Below are 24,195 nucleotides of genomic sequence, written 5' to 3' on the forward strand. Positions count from 1 at the left end.
TTATACGTCACAATTAATTTCTCAATAGGCTGTGTTTCCTGAAAATGGTTGTAACCTCTAGGGAAGCAAAGATAAAGGAGAAGGAGCCATTAAAACTGAGCTCCCTCTGACAAGAGCTCACCTGCTGTGCATTTAAGGGCTGAGACAGAAACCTCAAACTGCTCTCAGTAGTTCAGCAGGTACAAATGTATAGTTGGAGTATGACACTGAGTCATCTTTCTGTAACTATTGTAATTTATTTTCTGTTTTAACATAGAATTTGACACTCAATTTCAAAACTTGATGACACTCATTGGCACCAATAGCTAAGTTCTAAATGTATTAATACATATTTTAAAACATGTTTCTCTATGTAAAAAAAAAAATACAACTCAACACCATTTTCCATGTGGTTTTGATTTTATCAGGCTGTAGGAATTTTGGAAGCTGTCTTTGCCTAGATGTGGAAGAAAATGTTTTTCCTACAACAGCCAAGTCTTTCATACTTTAACTATTGGATCAGCTTCTCCTTGTGTAGAGCCTGTTTCAACAAAAGAAAGAGTGGTGACTGTAGGATTTACATAAAATGTTTGCAATTTGCCCTATTGAGCAAAGTGCCCGCTTGGTAATAGAATGCAGGATTAAAAATAGATGTGTGTATAACTAGACTCAATGCCTAAAGAAGAAATGGAACTTGCTTGCTTCCTTGTTCTCCAAAGCCTTTGTCATATCATATGAGAGACAGTCTCGGGAAAACTTGTGAATTCTCAGTTTTTTTTCAGCAAGAGCATCTGAGGAAGTAGATGCTAAACTTTAACCTAGGATATACATTTGTCTTTTCAAGAACAGTGTCATGTCTGTTCATGGCCAAGCACCACAGTATGAACCAGAAAACCGTAGAAAACCATGAGGAATTTTTTCCACACATCCTGAGGAATTGACATTAACCTAAAGTTGCTGGGTACCAATCCACTACCTGTTTACTCTGTATGTCTCATCTAAACAGGTATCTGAAACTTAGACATTCAGAACCAACAAGGGAGCCCCCTTAGGGAATTGAGCCACCCAAGAGAGAGACATTCTCCTACCACTCAGGAAAAGTCTGGCTAGGGAGATGTTTAAAGTATAATGTAAAGCAACAATAGCATTAGACTATATAATTAGCTGTTAAATTATGCTGTAAATGCTACTCGGAGGCAAAGAAGAGAAATATCTATGGGCTGTTATAGTTGGCGCCTTTCTTGCAGGCCTGCCCTATTTGAACAGTGCCTCGGTGTGAAATGGAAAAGGTCTTCTGTGGGTGGACTCTGTGGCTGGCCAGCAACATGCAGGCGGGGTTTCACTTCCCACTGCCCCTTTGGCTTAGGGCCTGTGCAGTGACACCCGACACCCGGTCCCAGGTGAGCCCATGCTTACCCAGCTCCCTTGCCTGGGGCATCTTGGATTTAAGTGTGTGGATGGGCCTGGAAGAGCTCCTGAAGGATCTGCATATAACCCCAATATGTGCATTTGGGGAATACCTTTTAATGGAGCCTTCTCTGTCCTCCTCCTTCAGGCTTCTTCCTTTTATTATTTGTCTTCATGACCATCTCTAACCATCTGCCTGTTGGTATCTCCTAGTACCTATTCCATTGCTGTGCACAGAGCAGATGATTAGATAATCAGTGAAATAAAATATTTCACACATCAAGCCTTATAAATGATGGGAAGAATTATGCTAAAGAAAAAACAGTGTAGAAGGACTGGGCAATAGTTGAGAAAGAAGGGAGGCGGGTGATACCTATTACCATAAACTTGGGTACTCCCAGGATCATGTTTTTAGGGATTTCCTTGGTGCTTTTCTAAATATGTATTTTAATATTCAATTATGGATACTGTGGTTTCTTAACTCACCATATATACTTTGTACCATATACTTGGACTCCAGTCATCTCCTGCCCAGGACTCCAGCCAAATCCTCTTCCAGGTACACTGTATCCATTTTTTTCCCACCCCCTAGGACAGCACCTCAGTATAACATTTATAGCTCTGCAGAACTGGGTAGCTAGTCTCTATGGTAACTTTCAAACCTTGTAACAAGAGCCTTGTCATTGGACATTTGGGCTTAAGGAAAAGCAAAGTGTCCTGGTAGGTGAAGCCTCTCCTGGATTTATTTGCTTTGTCCCTTTTCCAGCTCTTCTCCATTATGAATCAGCAAGCAGGGAACAAAAGACACTTCCAGTGGAATGAGAGGAACAGTTGTATGTGATAGATACTGCATGGAGAACATTAAGAACCACAAGATTTTTGTCTTATTAAAATTCAGATTTTTGTTTCCCACATTGAAAAATAGAAAAGCAGTGGAAGAAGGGAAAAAAGTGATCTAAATGCTACCTGGGGAGTGGGGTGGGTTTAAATTTGTGCAAAGGATGTCTTTGACCTACATGTGCTGTACCCTTACGCAGAGCAGAGGCCCCCCAGGTGAGAGAAGCTCAGGATTCCAAGCCCATAGAGGAGGATTCTGCTAGTTAGTGCATCTGAGAGGTGAGCTGGTGAGGATTGTTGCATATGACTAGGTTACAGGAAACCCTGACACTGAAAGGAAACCAAAGGGAAGGTATAGGAGTACTTATTGCCTGTAGCTAATTCATTTCTTTTCAGGTTTGCTTTTAAGAGTAAGATTTCACAAAAGCAGAGACAGTGTTTCAGTGATCATATAAGATGTAATCTCTATATAATAGTTTCCTTTATAATACATGGGCATTTTTCTAAGCACAATAATACTAAAATCAAGATGTTTGTGATTGTAGCAACTAAACTAAATAGTAATAGTAATACATGGAGCATGAACAACTAATTCTAACACTGAAAGTGGGTGTCTTCTGGGGCTTACGATAATGTGTTGTAGTTTTCCACTGGAGTGTATTTTTTTTATTAAGGTACTATTGATATACAATCTTATGAAGGTTTCACATGAACAACATTGTGGTTACTACATTCACCCATATTATCAAGTCCCACCCCACCGCCATACCCCATTGTAGTCACTGTCCATCAGTGTAGTAAGATGCCACAGAGTCACTACTTGTCCACTGGACTGTATTTAATAGAAGCTTTTTATAATTCAGTGATTGATACTAATTAATAATTTTCCCACTTTCCAGTGGCTCAGTATTGTAGATATGATAACGGAACACAGTCATCAACTATAAGATAGTGATTTTTATGTTACCTTAGTAGAAGTGGGTCCTACTGATGGACTGCTGAGAAGATACCTTTTTTTTCCCCCCAAAATAATCAGTTTTTGTCAACAGCATCTGTTGAGCAGCCGTCATGTAAAACCATAGTATGAGAAACTGAGAATAAAAATATGTGGCACCGTGTCTCCCCAGGTTCATTGAACTGGTGAAATGTCTGCTTACGCTTCATCTCTACCCCAGACCCTAGCAGAATTCCAGGAATTTCTTGACGGCTGACTCTCTAGGACAGAGGTCCTGATTTTTCCTCCCCTCACTCTCGCACACCACCATCCCAACAGGTAACCAGTATCTATAGTATGCAGTGTGAACTTCCTCTTTCTAAATGCAGATCTCTGATTTTGGAGTGGCTGATACAGAGGGTAGTCTGCTAAACAGAGTTTAGTCCAAACTTTTGATCATGTACCCCCATTGATAAAAATTACTTTAACATTTGTTGAAATTATGCTTGATAAATTTTTAAATCCTTTGTGATTAATTCACTTAATGTTTTTTAAAAACTTTGTTAATTCTATATGACAGCGATTCAGTGGTCTGGTTCTAATAAGTTCAGTTTAATTGTACTTATTTTTCATATCATAAATGAGATATCACACAAACATACATGGCTGTAAGTGGAAGGAAGTACAACATTGGCTGTGCCTACTAAATCATAATGCTCATCTTCAATCCCATTGACCAATTGTGAAAAGTTTTTTAATTGAAATTTTCCTAGTAGATTTCCATCTTTAGCAATATCAGCTGTTCTTTCAAACTAACTGAAAGGTGTCACGTTATTCATTTTTAACAAATGGGTTAAAAACCCCACTGACACTGTTTCTTTAAATTTTTTTTTCTAAAATTTTTAACATTTATAGGTTAGTTTTTTTTTTCTAATGTCACATTTTATGTTGGTTTTGACAGCAAAAACACATCACAGTGGAAACATTCCCAGATATCCATTTTCAAAATGTTCTTCCCACAGCAAGGTTTCCTAGCAATTTCTCTCTGACTCATTGTTAAAATGCTCTTTGGCCTGGAAGAGATAGATTAAATATGTTTATTTTTATAAAAGTATCAGTCAAATAGACTACCTCTTCAGCCCCTTTGTCATGACAAAGAAAAAAAAAAAGGTCAGCATATTTGGAACACCTGGCATCTTGTAGAAGGAAAACATGTAACATATTTATCTTTATGTTATAGAATTCTTGTGAGTAGTTTACCATCACATAATTAAGAAACCTCTTGTGGCTCAAAATGTTTTACAGATTATTCCCTTTCTCATTATTAACTGTTGTCAGGATTCTAATCTTTAAGATAATAGAATCTGTAAATTACCTAACTGGGGAACAATAATGGAGATACCCAGCAGTGCCCTGAAAGTAAGGGAAGGAACCTCCTACCTTTCCACCAGGGCTTCTGGGCACCATGCACAGCCAGGTGACAGGTAAAATTGCCCTTGTTATTCCATACATTAAATGAAGTAAAACTTCATATCTTCCTCCTTTTCAGACTAAACACATAGGTTTTGATAGTTTCCTCCAGCCCCCTGTGGATGGTTATGTGTCCCTCCTCTGGAGACCCGAGTGCCCACTGACTGCACAGTAGACCACCTAGGTAACATTAAAAAGCCCTGGCCACTTTCCAGACCAATTAATTCAGGATCTCCAAGGGTGGGACCTAGACATGTGTGGTTTTTAAAGCTTCCTGGGTGATTCTATTGTTCAACAGGATATTAATACTGGTACGGCTAAGTATTAGCACAGGCTTGCATCTGTCCTCCCCACTGGTCTCTGTTTCATCCCCTTGGGCTCGCAAGGCTGCTGGCGTGCCACCAGCTGTAGCTGTGTCCAGAGGGGCCCTCAAGCTCGTATGTGGGGCCATTATTGCTGTTGCACGTCATAGAGAATTTTATGGTGAACAAAACAGCACTTTCCTCATCTGTAAAACCAAGATAATAGTTAGATCTGTTCTTGACCTTTGTGCTTTATTTATTGAGTAAGGCAGGGGACATCACATGGCTTGGGCTTCTCACCACAAGATGCACTAAGGCTATTGTGGAAAAGCTAGGAGTTGCCAAATGGCTGTCTCAAAAAATGTTGAGTTAGAAGTATAGGGGGAGCAGAGTCAAAACAATACATTGTCGGTAGTGGTGGTGAGCATTAACATTTTTATTGTACTACCCACCCTGTAAGCAGTCCTGTGCCATCAGATAAGAATAACTTTTGGGTAAAATGAACACATTATGACTCAAAAATAATTACCTATATAGGCTGAGTTGGCATTCATCCATTACCCATTGATAACCCTGTACAAGTGTTAAAATTATACTGTCATAGCTGCTGCTCCAAGTCCTTTGAGTGACCCCAGCAGCCCTGGTCCTACCCTGGGACACTCCTGGCCTCTTTGCAGTCCAGCAGTAAAATGGTTGATGTGAGTCACGGCAGGGAATGTCCAGAGCTCAGCTCTGCTCTGTTTGACCAGTACCACACCATATCACTGGATAAATATTTTAATTTCACCCCAGCTTATGTTTGAATTATAATCATAAAGCACCTCAGCCATTCCCTAACCTAATAACTCAGTAGGGAAGTCAATGCTTAATCTGTAAGAGTTAAGAGAGGAGTCCAAGATCATACCAGAGGCCCCCCAGGCCCCCCACTTCTGGGCAGGACTGCCTCCTCTGTCCAGTACTGGTCATTATTCCTTCTTATCGTCAGTCTTGTTAGGCACATTTTAGATAGATATATCAAAGAGGAGGTTAGTTCAGTTCCATTGTAGAAGTATTTATGGCATAACCCTAGCATTGTGCTAGAATGGAAGAAATACTAGACAGTCCCTGTCCTGAAGCAATTTATGGCATTGTTGGAAATTCCATACGTGGAAACTGGAGCAGCTGAATAGCAATGCCAGGCAGTATATAGCTTGGTGCACAGGTGTTGTATGAAGATACTAAATACCTGAGAAGATGAGAATAATTCAGAAAGGCTGAAGTGGGAGGATGAATAGGATTCCTGGAAGACTGAGGCCCCACTATACATCGTTTCCTCACCAGATCTGTACATTATCATTTTAATGAAGGGCTGTTGCAATTTGTGACTAATGATTTCCTGCCTCAATGGAAGAGTCTTCTGCTACATTTCACTGGCTGCACAGCCAGATTATTTCTGCATGAAATTTTAAATACATTGCTCAAAGTTTTCCCTTTGTACCAGCACTTTTAAAAAATCTGTATAATTCATCCTTCTTAAATCTGGTATTAATGAATGGAAATAGAAAGAGAAAAACATTTTTCATAGACTGGTAATTAACCTAGGTAAATGATTCCGGAATTTCTCTCTGTCTGTATGCCATTGTTTTGAACCCCACTCCAGCATTCCAGCTGGACCTTAACCACTCCTCCTTTTTGTTTCCTCTCCCCTCAATCTTCTGACATAGGTAAAAACTGATTAATTTCTTTCTGTCCCTCATTTTCCTAACACGATATCAGTTTAATAAAAGATGTTGAATCTCCAGAAAGATTGGTATTTCCTACCAGCGAGTAAGGGGGAGTTTAAAATATTAAAATATATATAGATAGTGCCCATAGAAACTGTAGACAGGAAGAAAGTGTTCATCTTGTGTTATCCACAAGCACAGAAGAGGTTAGTGAAAGGTAATCTTCTTCCTGAAAGTCAGTTTCTACATAAGTTCCTTGGAGTGAGGATCACAATGTTATCAGAGAGGGACTGTGGCTCACACCGGCACAGTAAACAGGAAGTAGGTGCTAAATTTAGAAATTACATGAAAGCTTTTCAAAAATAGATAGAGGGCCTAAGAACTCATAAAGGAGGCAATATGCACTTTTGTCTTCCTGAAAAAGCAATGCAAATCACTAGGACCTTTTGAGTTATATTAAGATGAACTTGATTTGGTTTTATGTCATGGTCTGGGCTACATCACCAGTCATTTTAGCTTTTCCTGGGAAGCTCATCAGAATGTAAGGGAGGAACACATCTGGATATATAATATCTATAAAATCTTCAGGCACATCTATTCAGGTGTCTTAAAAAGGGTTTTAATCAGTTTGTGATCTTTGCATATTTTGGAAACTCAACATTGAGGTGAATGCAGTATAATGAGATTTGGGCTTACCTATGGAGAAAAAAAATTATATGTTAAAGTCAACATGCTTCTACTTGGGAAAACAATTAAAACTGTAAAATAATCACTAGTGGTCACTATAATTATTGTCTATAAACCATAATTTAACCAAGAATTTAAAACAGCATTTCCTTAAGACATAAAACTGATAGTGTATACAGTATGTTGGTAGGAACCGTATAAATTATTTTATAATTTGTAGACCAGATTCCCCAAAGTTGAAACTCCCAAAAGAGTTGTATGACTGAATACAAAAAAAGAGCTGGGTGAGGATATTTCACCATCATACCTGAAGTATAAACTAGAGGTTGTTTCTGTTGAGCCATTTGTGTATGCTTGTTATTCTGTTTTACATATATTATTTCATGTAAGCTTTATAACAATGCCATACTGAATGTATTACTACCCTGCTTTACGGAGTAGGAAATTGAGACTTGGAGCCATTCAAAAGCAGGTAAATGGGAGCATGGGTGAAATTCAGTGTTCTGACTCCAGTCATAGGCTCTCAGCTACTGTGCATGAAGCCTTGAGATGATCATGAGCGCCCCTAACAGCCCAAACCATGTGGTACCATTTGGGTCATAACACATACCTTAGTTCCCTTGGTTAGGCTGAGGTGGATTGGAACTCATAACAAAAGCATTCATTCAAAGTTCAGTGTAACCACAGTTCTAGGGGCATAAATTAAGAGGCTGGTGAGGGGGAAACATTGGTAGAGTCCAGGTATACAGTAGTTTCGGAAGGATCCTAGCCAGGAAGCTGAGAAAATGCCTACTGGTGGGAGTCAAATTCAATGTAATTCTCAGTTCCTCTTATGCAGAGTACACAAGCTTTGCAGGGGTTTTGGGATGAGGGCGGTAGGGTGCAGAATCAAATTACTGCAGGGCCAGGAAGGTAATGTGAAGAGTGAAGCCAGTCAGGTTCTATTCTTTGACACAACATTATAGGCCATAGAATATTCTTCACATCCATAAAGAATTCTGGTTTCTCCCATTATTGACAGCAGTGAGGGGCAGATGGTAGCCTAACTGGCTGTAGCCTCTTACCTTTTGTAGTATAGGCACAGTGTTGCTGGCTCTTCTGCTTCATCAAGAGAAGTAGAAAATCTGTTTAATGGGACAGCTCTCAATTTTAGTTGCTGACCTCTTTAAAAAAATTGTACTAGACTAAGTGGGTTGCATATTATCAATTAACTTCTAGGCCTCTTGTTTTTCCCTCTCATGTCTTCCCCAAGCATAGTCTGATCCTAAGTCCTGGTTTGCTTGAGACACCTGAAGTTTACACCTGTTGCCCCAGGTTTCTTATTTTTTAGTGAAACATTCTTAATTAATAGCTGCATTGAAATAAACCAGTAGCTTTGATAGATTTTCATTTTGTATTCCTAGATTCTGCCCATGCAGTTGAACAGATTTCTCAATTTAACAGTTGGCTAAATCTGAAAGATGTTTCAACTTCTTCCCAGATCCTTCCCAGATGCAGTGTAACTGCATATCCCTTTCAAAGACAGCATGTAGGCACTCACTGCTAATATGGAGGAAGCATGGACAAGAATGAGTAGGGACAGCCAAGTCCTCCCTGTCCCTAGGGTATCAGAGAAGGAAGCCATGCTGCTGTCTTTACTGTCTGTCTGTTGTTATTAGCTGATTGTGCTGTGCTCTGGTCTGTAAGTTGTGAGGTGCTCTAAGACACCAGACCTTCAGTGAACAGGGTCGTTGGGAAATTATGTCAGATATAATCAAAGTATGTGCAAAGTCAAGGCCAATAGTCTCTCCATGGTGTTCTGAAAGCTTTTGCTTCAATGGTTTTTATCATTCATTGTTTATTATAAATCTATTGCTATTTGTTTTATTGTTTGATAATGCTTTTAGTTTGCAGTAAATCCTTTGGCCATAATAAGCTTTTTTTAAAAAAAACCTGAAAATGTATGTTCAACAGAAAACTAAATACTGAATTTTTGTGTCTCAAGAAAATTAATAATAATGTGTTAATTTGAACATAATGTTTGTTGATATTTAGCATCCACCATGGTAGCCATAATGATGTCATCATCCACAGAAAATTCAAAAGACACCGATCTGCTGAAAAAGTATCAGCATCTGCTTCAGAAGTTAGCTGTTGCTTACAGAAGACCATGCCCAGAAGTGACAGCTTAGAATGGGTGGCTGCAGAAAGTGCATTTTTATATTATTCTATGAAGCATGGCTTTTCATTTAGATCAAGGACTTCCCTTCCAAGTTAATTTAGCTCATTTTTTTATTCCAAGTTTTCTTATGCTTATACAACAAAAAAATGAAGCAGTAGCTATTAATCTGTTAACTCCTTTAGCTGAAAAGAATCTTTGCTAACAATTGATGGTTTGATCCCCCCCCCCCCCGCTTTAATTCATGGAATGATGAAGCTTTTGAAAGTTCATTCTGATAAAACGAAATACCTATCATTATTTTGAATACTATGGTAAACGCTTTTGCTTCTTTAAAAAATGTTGCAAATGAAAGTATTTTGTAATAATGATATGAATATAACTCTTGAATGGAGCACAGTGTCATGGTAAAACATTTATTAAGAAGCCTTGTAATTAGTTATGACTGACACATAAGTTATAGTTGTGTCCAAACAAGCTGTAATAATCTACCCATCATGAGTTTCATGTCCTCAAGTATTTGTGATAGAATAGTATAATGAACTGATACAAAAAGAGAGTTCCTATGAAAATATTTGAAGTGAAGTATTACATAATTGCATTTGAAAAATAATAGCGTTACGATTATCTTCCAGGTAGCAGAATTTGTTCTGAGCTTGCCAGGTATTTCAGCCCCAAAATAAAGAGTACTTCTGAATTTAAAATATTAAGATCTATAGAGAAGGACCCGATTGAAGATGTTAATAGTTTTAAATTTCTTATCCCAAAACAGTTAATGCAATTTTGAAGAATATTGCTGGCAATTTTATGAAATAGTTAAATATAGAATGTCCATATTAGAAAAAAAATAGTTTTCTACAAAATGCCAGGGACATGATATTACAGACAGATATGACTATGAATATGGCTAAAATAAATGAATGTACCCAGAAAAATTCTGCTGTGCATGTTTTCTTTTTATTTTAATCTACATGAATATATGAGCATTTTATTTTTTAAACAATTTATATTTGAAAACATTTAATTAATATCAGTATAATAAAATAATTTATTGGTCAATAAATATTTCAAAGATTTATAACATTAAGTATTTTTAATAGCCCTGTTTCATACTCAAAAGTGTCATACATAGGCTATAAACTATATTATCATACTCTCACCAGGAAGTTACCAGTTTCTCAACACTAGTCTAAGATTATAGATTCTTATCTGTCTTCCTGGCATTTGGTGACAAATTACATAACTTACTATTTAACCCCGCCAGAATAAAGCCTTGTGAGATGTGGGTTCTCTTATTTCCTTTCCCTTTTTCCAACTCAGATTCTACAGGTTTCATTACTCTTTCCATAGAACCAGTAGGCACCACTGCTGTGTCTTTTTTTTTTTTTTTTTTTTGCATTCTTATTATTGGGCTGCTTTCTTGCCGAGTTGGAGGGGTATTTAAATGGTTCAAAAAGCTCCTTTCCTTGCGTAAGATTCTGAGACTGTGAGCCTTTTCACTTTCAGTTCCCCTGAACATGATTTCTGAAGCTGCAGTGTAGGGTTTCACAGTGGATGTACCAGAAGGTGAGTCCCTGTGCAGGACTCTTGAAGTGCCGGGAGCATCTAGGAATGCTTCATTAAGGAGCTTGTTTTTTTACTTCTTTCCAGCTTTGTTTGAAAGTGTACTAAGTTGAGCAGGGGATCTTCTTTATCTGCTTTCTTGCTGTCAAACGAAATAAAATACCAAACCAGAAGCAGCATATTCCTCTGGGTTAATAAGATTGTAGGAACACAGACTCTCACTGCAAAGGCTAAAATGATTACTCTTTTTCTGAAATGTAATATCAGGAAATGAAACACATGCAAAATGTGATCTCAGAAATGAAGATGATGTGAATCCCTCAAGCAGTCATTTACCTATTATGCCGGAGTCAGGGAAAATCATTTAGTCAGTTGTTTTGCTTGTATAAAATCAGCCTATTGTTTGTTGGGAGCCTCAGTATCTAGTCTTTTTCAAAATGTGATCCATGAGAACATCAGTCCCATCAACTGACCTGAGGGAAGAAAGCCACCACAATCAAACAAGTTTGGGAAATTCAGTAATATCTCCAACCCTACCCTGTGCTCATGGTGTCCTGGGACCGTTATCTTATGAGTGGTTCTGAGTTCTGTACTACTAGCTTTTTATAACTGTCATTCTGCACAGTTACCTGACTTTGACTTTGCAACTCATTTTTCAAATAAACCGCTATTAAAATTCCTAGTAACTAATCCTTCTCAAGTATTCCTTGAAAGCAGTTGTAGAGGTATACCTAATTATTTTTAATCTTAATAAATATGCATATTTTTTAAAGACTCTTCCTTTCTAATTTCCTCTTTAGTACTGTGACTTTGTATAAGGTCTTTGAAAATAAACTGTTTTTTTGAAGTATTTATAATAAGTGTGTATACACATACAGCCCAATACTGTGATATTACCATCATAATCATGAAGGTAATAAGTAGCATTTTCAAAGATTGCACAATTGCATTCCAAGATTTTACAGATCTGAAGGCAAGATTCTTCATAACGGAGCCATATAGTTACATCAGTCAACACACTCTTTGGAACTGCTTGGTGTCTAGTATGTCGTGCTGCATCAAGCATCTGACTTACAGTGTCATTGACACTGATAATTATGACATGGCAGGCAAACATGAAAAAGGGAAAAGATAAGCAAAGAACCACATAGAAAAACATTTAGTAGGAATTGACAGTGGCGGAGCCAAGAAAGAGATTGAGTTCTCTGAAGGAAAAAAGAGTATTTTAAACAATGAAGGAGTATTTCTTCCAGTGAGGAAGGAATCCATTGTTTCTTAGAATAAGGAGATAGAACCTATAGGGAAGTAAAACCGAAGAGAGAAATATATTTCCAGCAAACGTGTTTTGGGAAAGACAATATGCCTTATAATCATTGGCGACCTTGGCAAATACCATAATGGAGATTAAAAATAAAAATCTAATGATAGAAGAGCAAATGTAATAAAGAGATAATGAATCAATTTATAAAATTGTAATGAGAGTGGAATAAGATTTCTTATCTAGTATTTTGTTATCTGGAACATTTTATTTTAACATAAATTATCTGCTTTATCAGTGCCTAATGCATTTGCCTGACACATGGTAGGTAAATATTTGTTGAAATAACTAATATTTATGAATGGTAATTTTGAGATACCACAAGATTTCATAGTAATTATAATACTTGTTTTAGGCATTTTACTACAACTCTTTTAATTTCACTAACAGCCCTACAATGAATTATTTCCCCCATGTTATAGATGAGGAAGCCGAGGTCCAGGACAGTGGAATGACCTGCTTGAAGACACAGGGTTGGTGTGGGAGAGTTCTGATTGGAGGCCTGCTCTGGTCTCAGGCTAGTGTTCAAACTCTTCCTCCTTCCTCCGCTGGTGCTCTGGATTACTCGGTGGGAGATTCAATAGTCTCCATATGAGATGGGGGCGAAGAGGGACATGGGTGCTTAGCAAAGGAGAATCAGTAGATCCCTAGCTCTAAGGATTCCACATACAGGATTTTTATTCTTCATCAGGGACTTCAAAGGGCTGTGTCAATTAGTAATTTGTAATTCTGATGAGCCTCAAGTTGAACTGTAAGTATGGAGAGGCTGTTCTGTGGGAATGAGTCACTTACTACGTGAACCCGTGACAGCAGTTCAGTGTGACTTTGTTCTTTTTTGTCATTGATGCAGTAATGCTTAGAAAAAGATGCATCATCAACTGTCACTCTTTGTATAATGCACCTTAATGAAGGTCAGCTGTTCAAGTTGTGATGCAGTCAGAGAAGGTGAAGTGGTTGAAGAAATGATAGTTCTTATCCACGTTTTCTGTAGGAAATTTTATGCTAAGGGCTGTTTGCAAATTTGAGGACTCAGAGATCCAATATCCATTATGACCTTCGGAGTGTTATTTCACATTTGAACAAGTGACAGCTTGAGTGCTTTGCCCAAGGTCACAAAAGCTAGCAGGTGTGTACATCATGGTTTATGTTTTAATGTTATTTTCCCTTCTTTTGCTTTTTAAATAACTAGTACATTTAGGTGTTAGGCTGTGCCTTTGTTTTCTGTGCATTCTGCCCTTTAACCTTCTAAGATAAGTGCTATTACTGCCCTCATTTAACAGATTAGAAAATTGAGATTTAGACATGTTACCTAGCTTGTGGAAGGTCCTGCTCAGTTTGTGTAAAATAGAGGTGGGATTACAACAGAGAAATCTGATCCCAGAGTCTATGATTTTACTGTGTACTCCTTTGAGCGTAAGAAAACAAAACAAAAAAGCCTGGGATTTCTGCCCTCCACAATTTAGGACTCTGCAATTTTCTTTTTTTTTCTTTTTAGAGTCAAATGTGAAAATGGGAATAAACAACAAGGGGGTAAAAAAAGGAGACATGATATGAACCTCAGTTCAGAATTAAAACAGACTCCAATAGTGGTTTAGCCTTTTTTAAGTTCAGAGGGGCTCTGTGTTTTGGGCATCCCTTCGAACACAGCATGCCTATTGAGCTGAATATATGTGTCCAAGAGCTTCAACAAATGTGGAAGTTGCCACTTAGTTTCCTGCTTCTGGAGTGTAGGAACAGAATAGGTGTGACATTCCAGCTTAAAGCCACCCTGAAGTTGTTAATGAGTTTTTAAAAATCCTTCCAAAGTGATTATAAGATCTTTTTTATTTCATCTGAAGGCTTGGCTGTCTGTGGGAAGGTATGACCCACTATTTGGGGAATTCTGTGTTTCCTTCCCTCTGCCAGAGCAACCCTGGAAATATCAACACATCTAAGATTTACCTGAATTTTATGGCCACTGAATCAGGAAAACAGGACAAGACCACATTGACACATCTGTGGTTTCCATTTGGTCTTTCCCTAGAATCCTGCCAGAGTTTCTGAGAGTAGCTTACTTAGTTCTCACAATGTCCCCTCTAAGGCTTGCCACCAGCTTGCTAAGACTTCTGAAAGCTAGCATTCATCATTAAATATTTCTATCTAGTGTGCTCAACTATAACATAAAATGAAAGAGAAAATTGCCATGTGACATTTTATCTGATTAACTCATACCTGTTTGCTTTTCTATTCACAATGTTCAAAATAAAAAGGGTAGTTATTGTAATTGTTATTTATATATCACTAAAAATGACTTCCTTCTTTTTCATCCTAGTCTTTCATCCTATTCATTAACAATTGTTTAATTTTGCATAGTTACTTGTGATATTTTACTACTAAAGTTGACATTCAGACAAATAGAAAAGAATCTAATTTGTCTTCCTACTCTAGCATACTGAAAAATATTCTTTCTGTGTATGGAATATGTTTTACAAAAAAACATGAGAGGATAACACTACTGCTGGGGAGAGTGATAGAGGGAATTTTAAAATTCTGTGTGTATTTTGTAAAATGCTGTCATACTTTTAAAACTTACAGAACTTTGGAGAAAGCTCTTACATAAATGAAAATTATGGTTGATTATATTCGAATGTCATTTTCTACAACAACCAGGATGAAATTAAATGGTGAAGCTTAGGAGGCAATAAAAGTGACTTAGAAATTCTGACCTGGGCAAAGGTAGAGTGATGACCTGTGTGTTTTTTGAGGGTGATATCCTTTCATAGATGATCGAGGTTGACATCTGAGTATAGTTCATACTGAGACTAGTATTATAGCTTTCACTGGAGGGTAATTTGTGTTGAGTCAACATGAAACTTCCTCACTAGACTGGTTTTCTCACAGTTGTAAGATGGTGCTATGTTGATTTTGTCCACCGAGCCTTTGTTCATCTATTTTTCCTCCTTGGGAGCTATATGCATCTCCATCTCCACCTGCCAACTAAATCCTCTCTCCTCTCTACACCTTGTTTGACCTCCTCTGGCTGTACTGAGTTCTAATTGCTCAGTCCCCATGTGGCATTGCTCATGTACAGACTTAAATACTTTTGCCCTGTTTTGTCAGGCACTGTTGAAAATAGTGGGGTCTTATTTCAATAAATGATGTTCTGTGCCCCTAGAGGGACAGTATCATAATTCCTGGTGCTCTGAGCATTCATTGTAGATACTTATGATATATTTAAAGTCATACAATTTATGGCTAGATGAGACCTTAGAGAAATGATTTGGTCCAATCACATCATCTTATGGGTAAGGAAAATGAAGTTCTAAAGAGGTAATGTAGCTTCTCCTAAGGTTAATGGCCATTTAGTATTATGGGTAAAGTCAAGATGAAGTTAGGTGTCCTGATTTCCAGATTAGTGAAATTTCTACTCTTCCTTCCTTCCATCCTTCATTCAGCAAATATTTATTGAGCATCTCCCGAGGTGGCAGGCTCTCTGAAAAGCCCTGATAATGCAATGTTGAGCCTGTCTTGGAACTTGTACTGTGATTGGAGAAGAAAATACTAACAAATATCACTGAAACAGTTGTGCAACACCTACTGAGATAAGTGCCTCTGAGGATTATGTAGTTCTGTGAGAATAGGTAATGGATGGCCGATTCCCTTGAGAAACTGACTTTAACTTGTAGGACTTGGCCTAGTATTTATATGTGCTTTTAAAATTCAGTTAAATTAGACACACATTTGTTGTACACTTACTCTGTGTTGGGCCCCAAGAGAAATTAGAGTCAGTAAGCTACAGCCCCTTCCCTCAATGTATATAGTGTAGAAGCGAGGTAAATCAAGATGTAATTTATCATAAAACCAAATGCAGAGGTTCCACAGTTCAAAGGGTGCCAAGATGACATTTTTTTTGGGAGGGGAGGAAAATCAGGAATACCGTCCTGTAAGAGAGGCATATGATTACAGCCCCTGAACAAAAGCTAATCAAGGTCCAGAAAGGAAGAGGGAGAGCATTCCAGGTGTAAGAAAAAATAAGCAGAGGTAGACCAAGATAGGAAATGACAGTAGTTTTCCAGCAATGCAAAGCAGTGCCGTTTTACAAAAGTAGGCTCTCTGTGGAAAGTTAAAATGGAACACTGTTGAGAATGTCATCTTTTTTGATTGCCCTTACAGTCAACTGAAATTAAGGATGGAAAGACATTCCCTCTTGTTCCTACTCTTGGAGCTCATGATCCTGTGCTTTGTTTGGTTGCCATTTGTAGGGGCTGTTCCTCACACTCTTCCACCCCTGACCCCCACAGGAACTGTGCCAAATTCTGTAATTGCTTCATTACCTACCATCTCATTAGGGTCCAATAAACATTTCACTCTAGTAGTGAAAAGTGCCCGGGATGTAGAAACTGTTTTTTCTGGCAGCAGCTCACTTCACTAGAGACCGAACTCCTTCCAAATGGTGTGGCTGGCCCAGTGTAGTGAGTATCAAATTCATTGTAGAAATACCTACCTATACTACTCTATGTCACCACATGGCTTTTACCCAACTCAGAGAGAGGTTGCCACCATTTTTCCCTATGGATAGTATAATAGTGTGTCTAAACATTATTTTAGAAAAGTGCTGAAAATTACTCATTAGCATGTGTCAGGCAGCAGCCAGCTACTGTGTTCCCAGTTCTGTGCAGGACGTAGTGTTACTGGACAGGCTTATTATTAGGGAGAAGTTTATAAATGGAGAAGAATCTTTAGAAGAAATGGTTGCAAGTGGATGGCCCCCCAATCCAGCTTAGGCACAGATGTGCTTTATTTATCTTTTATAAGGTTGCCAAGATTTTAAATAAAGGATATTTCATAGAAAAACCTAGGTTGTTGGCTCCCCTTGGAAAAACTAGAAGATCTGGCAACATGGTCCTACATTCCCAATGGCAACAACTGGTTGGAGCTTAAGAGCAGCTGCCCTATTGATTGACTAAATGTATTGGTCAGCGGGCTGCGGTGCCGCCCACTGCCTGCTGCCTCTATCCAGTCAGTTTTGCTCACTTTGGTGGGCTCCTGATCCTTACGGACATCTGATAACAGCTCCTGCCTTAGAGTGACTGTTGCTTCGGCAGGACCTTTTCTTTTCAGTTTTCCATGGCAATTTTGTTGCCAGCCGGGCAATCGCTAACAGTCACAGTAGCTAACATCTGTGCGATGCTTCCAGTCTGCAGTGGTTCTCAAGTATTTGCATACATCTTAATCATCCAGAGAGCCACTTAAAACAGAGATTGCTGAGCCCCCTTTCCAGAGTTTCTGTTTCAAAAGGTACGAGGTAGGTCAGAGGATGTGCATTTCTATCAAATTCTTAGCTGATCCTGTCTTTCAAGAATCACTGATCTGCATACAGCATTGTAACACAGTGCAAAGCCAACACAAGAGGTTGGCGGGGTAGTATGTTCCCCACCAGAAATAATGTTTGGAAGGATTAAACAATTGACTTAGGGTCGAAAGAAGAAGCAGAGGCAGATTCAAAGCCCTGTCTTAGAAACCAACCACACTGGATACCCCTGCTCCTGCCTCCCTGCTGCCCTCCAAGAACCACAGAATACTTTAAAGAACTTGTAATATAGATGTAGCCCTGAGGACTCTAACATAGGATTACACCAAGAGTGCCGTCATTGTCATATCTCGGGACACAGAGTTAGAACTTGTTCATGAGCAAGGGCAGAAAGGCAGAGGTTGAAACTTGACATTAGACATACCTGCTGAAGTAGGAGCCATCCAGGCCCACACACCCAGTGTTTGGGGCTTTGAGGAGGTCCAGTCCAGCAGGCAGTTGGGCCCCTTACAGTCTTTGGTATCAGCAAGGAGCAACAGGTGCTGGGGAGCCAAGAGGAGCACAGCACTGAGGATTCACTGGGGAGCCAGTGATACTGTTTTCAAAGGGTGAGTCTCATGGGGAACTATGACTGAGGTAGGCTCACCTGGAGTGGGTCTCGGGAGCAGGACTCCAGGCTGGTAAGATTGCTAGTGGAATAACCAGACAGATTGTCTAGATAAGGACGAGGCACAGAAAGGGACTACAGAGAGTGGGGTCCGGGGCAGAGCTAGGGCTTCTCAGTCACAAGACAATCTGACTGTAAATGTCAGAGCAGAAGTAGCAAGAAAGGTGGTTTGTTCATTGATAGCATGGTGGACTTCTTAAACCTTATTTAAGTCAAAATTAATAACATGGGCCCTTCCAACTTGGAAGAGAAAGAAGGTAAAGATGGGGAACCAGACAGGGCCTAACATGGATTAAATTTATTAAAATTCTGTCTGCTTGAAACTCTTAAGAAATGAATAATTAGGTCATCATATGGTCATGATAACCATTCACTAAACTAATTCAAATGTTTGAATTTCTGTGCAAAATCACTTTTAATAAATTATCAGCCACCTGCCTCCAATTTCCAAGGTAATTAGTTATTATATTTCATATTTGTGTGTATGTATGGTCTGTATATATATATTCCACCCATGAAAACTATTCTGGTTAATCTGAGGGTTGAACATACATTTTTTTTTATCAATCTTGTTGAAAAATGTTTGAAAATCTCCTTACCTGCTAAATACTGTATAATGAAAATAGCAAGTCCTTTTTCCTTGTAAAAAATCAAATAGTGTCTTCAATTTGATAATGTATAGAACGCAGATATAAAACAAATATTTTGGAAGTTAGAGTGGGAATGGAGGGGAAATGGCTACTGTTTTTAAAATTAAATTAATATTAACTGTTCTTCTAGTGATTTTACTTTCTTCCAAAAGTGAATAGACCCTAAACCTGATTAGTTGAGGAGTCTGATTGAGTTTCTGCTAAGTCACCGTGAGGGGCTGGGTATATTATGTGTTTAATTATAATAAACTACAAGCATAGAAGGGATGATTGTTTCTTATCTTTTTTCTCTTTAATAATACTAATTGATTTAGGATTATGCTGCAAGTGTGTTTGTAGTGTGACACCCTCCTTGTTGTAATGGAACTGAATACTCTGCTTTCCTCTAATCAGCTTTTAAGTAGCCTCACATTTACTCTAGAAATAAAAGATTTGGGACTGGATTATCTCTGAGAGAAAAAAAAAGCGTTACTTTATTGTAAACCAGTTTGAAAGCCAGTGTATGAAGGAAGACCTCAGCTGTGTACAATGTAATGTGCAAACCAAAGGCAATTTTCAGTAATGGAAAGGAGATAAAACTATTATTGTTTTGGTTTATTTTTTCAACAGGCTCATGCACAATTAGTTCGAGAAGTTGATGTGGAGAAGGTGTCTGCTTTTGAGAATCCATATGTAGATGCAATAAAGAGTTTATGGAATGATCCTGGAATCCAGGAATGCTATGATAGACGACGAGAATATCAATTATCTGACTCTACCAAATAGTGAGTATTCATCCAGGAGGCCCTTGGGCTCTCTCTCTTTGCTTTCATGTACAGGGGCTCTGCAGTGAAATGTCTGTGTTCTGTGCTTTGTCTATAGTATCTGCTTCAAACTTCAAAGTTAGGAATTATAGATATTAAACTTGTGCCACCCTCATAAATGTAGACCATAATAAGGGACTGGCATCAGGAGTCGGGGAGAGTATTTCTTTTACTGTTTTCTGTTTTAAAAACTGAAGTCTCTAGGAGTCCGATTTCACCAGCTTGTCCCTTCCTCCAAATTGCAAACCAGCAATTCTCGAACACATACTCCATTGTGATTTGAAGTCCTATAATACTAACTTTTTTAATACAAATTTCTGACTTTATTCATGCGTTAGAAAATACCTACTCACATGAAGAACTGCAGATAGGCTTGATTATGGCTCCTAAAGCATTGAAGTTCGTGCTTCCCAGTTTCTAGACACAGGACCTTGACTGTGTTACTATGTTGATAGGTTTGCCTTTGCATGAAAATGGCATGTGAGTCTTAATTTTGCATGCGTTCCAAAATTATTTTGTGAGCTGTCGATCAAAATCATGTGTCCTGGCAGGGATTTGTAGCCTGGAGAGATTTGTTAGTTCTCTAGACTAAACCTCGCCTGACAGAAAGAAAGTAAAGATTTGGCAATCATTGGATTAATGTACTCAATGTAGTCAGCAATCTAGATAATGAGGCGCCTGGAAAATGGATATTTTTTTGTACTATTTAGCCAGATTTCTGTCTACATTAATTATGTTAACCCAGCCTTTGCCTCTGTGTTGGTTCTGGGTAGACAGAAGAATGGGTGGAAAATAATCAGCAGCCTCAGGACAGTTCATATGATGAATGACCCACTGGATGAGAGCAGGACCACGGGGAGAATAAGGAGCCCGTAGACTGATTGGCATCACTCAATAGTGCCTAGAAGATCCAAGAGCTAATCAGCTCTGTTTTTTTCAATAACTTTGATCATGCTTTTACCCTCGTTTCAGACCTTTCTGTAAGATAAGTTATGATTAAGGTCAGCCACAGAAATGTTTCCTGGTCAAAATTGTTCTTGTCCTCTTAAGGGAAATCTGAATGACATAAAAAGTGACAGAATGTTCATAGGCACAGTGTCTGTCATATTCCAGCTAATATGAACCCCCTCGGGTGCCTCTGCAAAGTGCGCTCCGCTCACCCCTCATTTCCTTCTTCCTTCCTCCACACCTTCAGTCACTCGCCCTACGCCATCTTCTCTTGTGCTGTCTGCCTGCCTGCCTTCACCCTGCTTCTCTTCCTCCCTCCCTCCCTCCCTCCTCTCCTTCCTCCTGAGCTCCTACTATGTAAGTTTCTGTGAGCCCAGAGATGACAAAGATGCTTTCAGCTCCTGTCTGTTCCAAGTTCTTCCCCCTCAACCTTTGACCAGCTGTCTTTCTTTTACTTCCTGCCCCCTCTGTCCTTCTGTCTGCTTTGCCATTTCAGATTTCATCCATCTCCCCATGTTGGCTGCTGTGTTTCATCCCCTTTTCCCTGTTCCTGCTCATTATGTCTTCCCCTATCTGCTGGTTGCCCCTCACCCTCGGCCTTGATTCTCTGGTTCTCCTTCAGTTCCTCTCCACTTGTCCCCTCGCCTCTGTGATACCTCTCCCAGCCTTTGCTGGTGATGAAATCCCTTGTTACAAAGTTATATTTCACAGTTGCCCCACTGTTGAAAGGGAGGGTTTCCTTCTCCACTGGTGCACTTTGATTGTCCTGAAACACATTTCCTGCGAACAGGTATATGTTCCAGTATTTTTGTTACACTAATTGTTTCATAGGCTAAATGGACGGTGACCATATAATTTACTATTCAAACTAGGACATTTTGAAAAGGAAGGGGTTGCTATTAGTCATAATGCTAAAATAGCAGGCATAAACTGGGGGTCCCCCAGTCAAGCAGGAACATTGGGTCACCTTAGCTAAATGAAACCTAGAGATGTATTAGGTTTTTGTTTTTGTTTTCTTCCCCTTTATTTTCTTCAGAAGATTCTGTTTACTTCAAGGGGAGTAGATCAATTTATTCCTGCCCAGGATGTAAGGATTTGTATGCAGAAACCCGAGTCAGCTGGCTGCATGATCCTGATCCCTTCCCAGGACGTTGTAGTCCTCCTTATAAATGAATGCCTGAGCAGCCTGCCTGGTCTGTTGTCAATCCCACAGTGCAGCAGGGATTAGTCCCACATTTCCTTTACCTTACGGAAAACCTTTCCAGCACAAAGGAAGGGCCTGGGGCTTTTTGGGTGAACCCACTTGCTGCTGTGTCCCATGTGTCCCTCCAGCATAATCCTGCAGGTGCTGTGTGAACTGCAGGGAGGGCACTGGATGGAGGCCCCTTTTCTTGAGTTTCACTGATTCCCAAAACCAAATTCATTTTCACAGCATAACTCAAAATAATGCCTTTCTCTATATTCGAGATATTTGTTTGCTCTTTTCTTCTCGGAATTTCTCCTTGTGTGTGTTTTGCTGCTGTATCATTAGAATTTTATCTTACTTTGTTCTTGTGGGGTTCCTATATTATTCTATCTTTATAATTAAAATCAAAAATCAAAAAATATAATTAAAATAAAATATTAAAAAATCAGCATTCTGGACCTAATTTCTTATACCTTACAGAAGTATCATAACCTTACAGAAATCTTTATAAACTTAGGACCAACTTCTCTGAGCACTGACTACTTCTTGTTGTGGTTCTTCAGTTTAGACTTAGGGAACTAGGTAAGTCTCATCTCTGGTACTGTGAGAAGTGGGGCTGCCATTCACAGCTACTTAAAGTTTGTGACATAACAGCTATTTTCTCCAGGAACCTGCTGTTTTTGAGTCAGTTCAGGCTTATTTGCCAGGAATATTGAGAGCAGTGGCCAAGCATGCCTTTCTTCTTCTTTTCTATCTGCTGCTGCTGGTCATCCTTCAAGACCCAGTTCAGGAGTCACACTTGTGAAAGTTATGTCCAACACCAAAGATAGTGAGTCACTTTGTCATATCTTAACACTTTGTACATCTCTCTTTTGTATCTGTTATCATGTTTACTAAAGTGCCTCTCTCCTCTGCCCTCAGTGCCTAACAATGACTGCTCATGTTTGATTTTGAGGAATGATTGTTAGATGAAATAATAGCTGGGTAATTTCCATTATTTCAGTGATCACTGAAATAATGAGTAGGCACTCTTCCTCTTTGGCCATATGTGAACTATGAAGTTTCAGAGCTGAAAGCATTTAAGTCATTTTTCCTGTTATTTTTGAAGGTCTGGGATCAGGAAAACTCTACTATCAACAACAGTAATAGCTATTATTTGCTGAACACTTACTGTATGTTAGAATTCTGTGCTTACTTATTTACATGCATTATTTAATCTTCAAAGCTACCCAGTGTGGTGGATATTTCTTGTCGTCCCCACCAAACAGGAGGAAAACAGGTCTCAGAGAGGTTGAGTAATTTGTTCAAGATCACACAGTTAGTTGGTGATAGGAGCTGGCATTGAAATGAGATTTGTGCCTTCCAGAACCCAAATTTTTAAACACTGTGAAATACAACCTAAAAGGATAGATGAATGGATGGGTGGATGGATGGATGGATGGATGGATGGATGGATGGATGGATGGATGGATGGATGGATGGATGGATGGGGAAGAGAGCCAGAGAGACGATTAATAGTTGTTAGATATGTAGATGATACTTACAGATAATTATCTATGATTTCATAAATCACTTTCCATAAGATCCAAATTATTTATTCATTTTTATCATGTTGCCTTTAGGTAGTTCCATGTGCATAATGTCAAGAGGGAAAACTATTTAGAATTTACTGGAAAACAAACCCAGCCAGGGTTTTGATTATCATCCAGAAAATCTAGCCATGTTTAACAATGTACCACTTATTCAAACAACATGGATGTTCTAAGCCACAAATAACTTCAAAGTGTTATTCTTTATTTTAGCCTATTATAGTTTTAAGCCTTTTCCCCCATACTCCATCGAATAACTTTAATTGGAATCAAAGTAGAGTCACTAAGAAGGACACAATGAAATGATTTGAGTTTCTCGTTTTCTACTTTGATTAGCCAACTTGCTGATCATAATAAGCAATCAGATGGCTTAAAGGACCAGTAGCACTGGTAGCAACAAGGGGATGGGAAATTCTAGATGAGATGACAGATAAGCATCTGGGATAGGTTTGCAATTTTGCTTGAATGTGGTATAGTCTCTCAATTCTATTTAATGAAACAAAAAACATTCTAAGATGCTGCAGAGTTTTGTAGATTCCTTTATTAACTTTTTTTGTTGATAAAAAAAAAGCCTGAGGGCTCTGAATATCTTTAGATAAAGAGCACAATAAACAGATGGCTGTAGGTTTACTTTATTTTTTTCTGGGGTTCACCACCTGCTATTATACTGAGACATCAGGTCAAGTGAGTTCACTGCCTACAGT

General features: G+C 38.7%; 1 protein-coding gene across 1 annotated transcript in view; it reads left to right on the top strand.

Moving 5' to 3' along the window:
* GNAQ (G protein subunit alpha q) overlaps positions 1 to 24,195 on the top strand; it is a 288,633-nt gene that overhangs the window by 168,797 nt on the left and 95,641 nt on the right. The window contains exon 3 of the mRNA XM_036893477.2: positions 19,575 to 19,729. Within this exon, the coding sequence (XP_036749372.1) occupies positions 19,575 to 19,729 (155 nt within the window). The remainder of the gene's footprint in view (positions 1 to 19,574; positions 19,730 to 24,195) is intronic.

The sequence above is a fragment of the Manis pentadactyla genome, chromosome 3 (genome assembly GCF_030020395.1).
Source record: "Manis pentadactyla isolate mManPen7 chromosome 3, mManPen7.hap1, whole genome shotgun sequence".
In the NCBI taxonomy this organism is placed as follows: Eukaryota; Metazoa; Chordata; class Mammalia; order Pholidota; family Manidae; genus Manis; species Manis pentadactyla.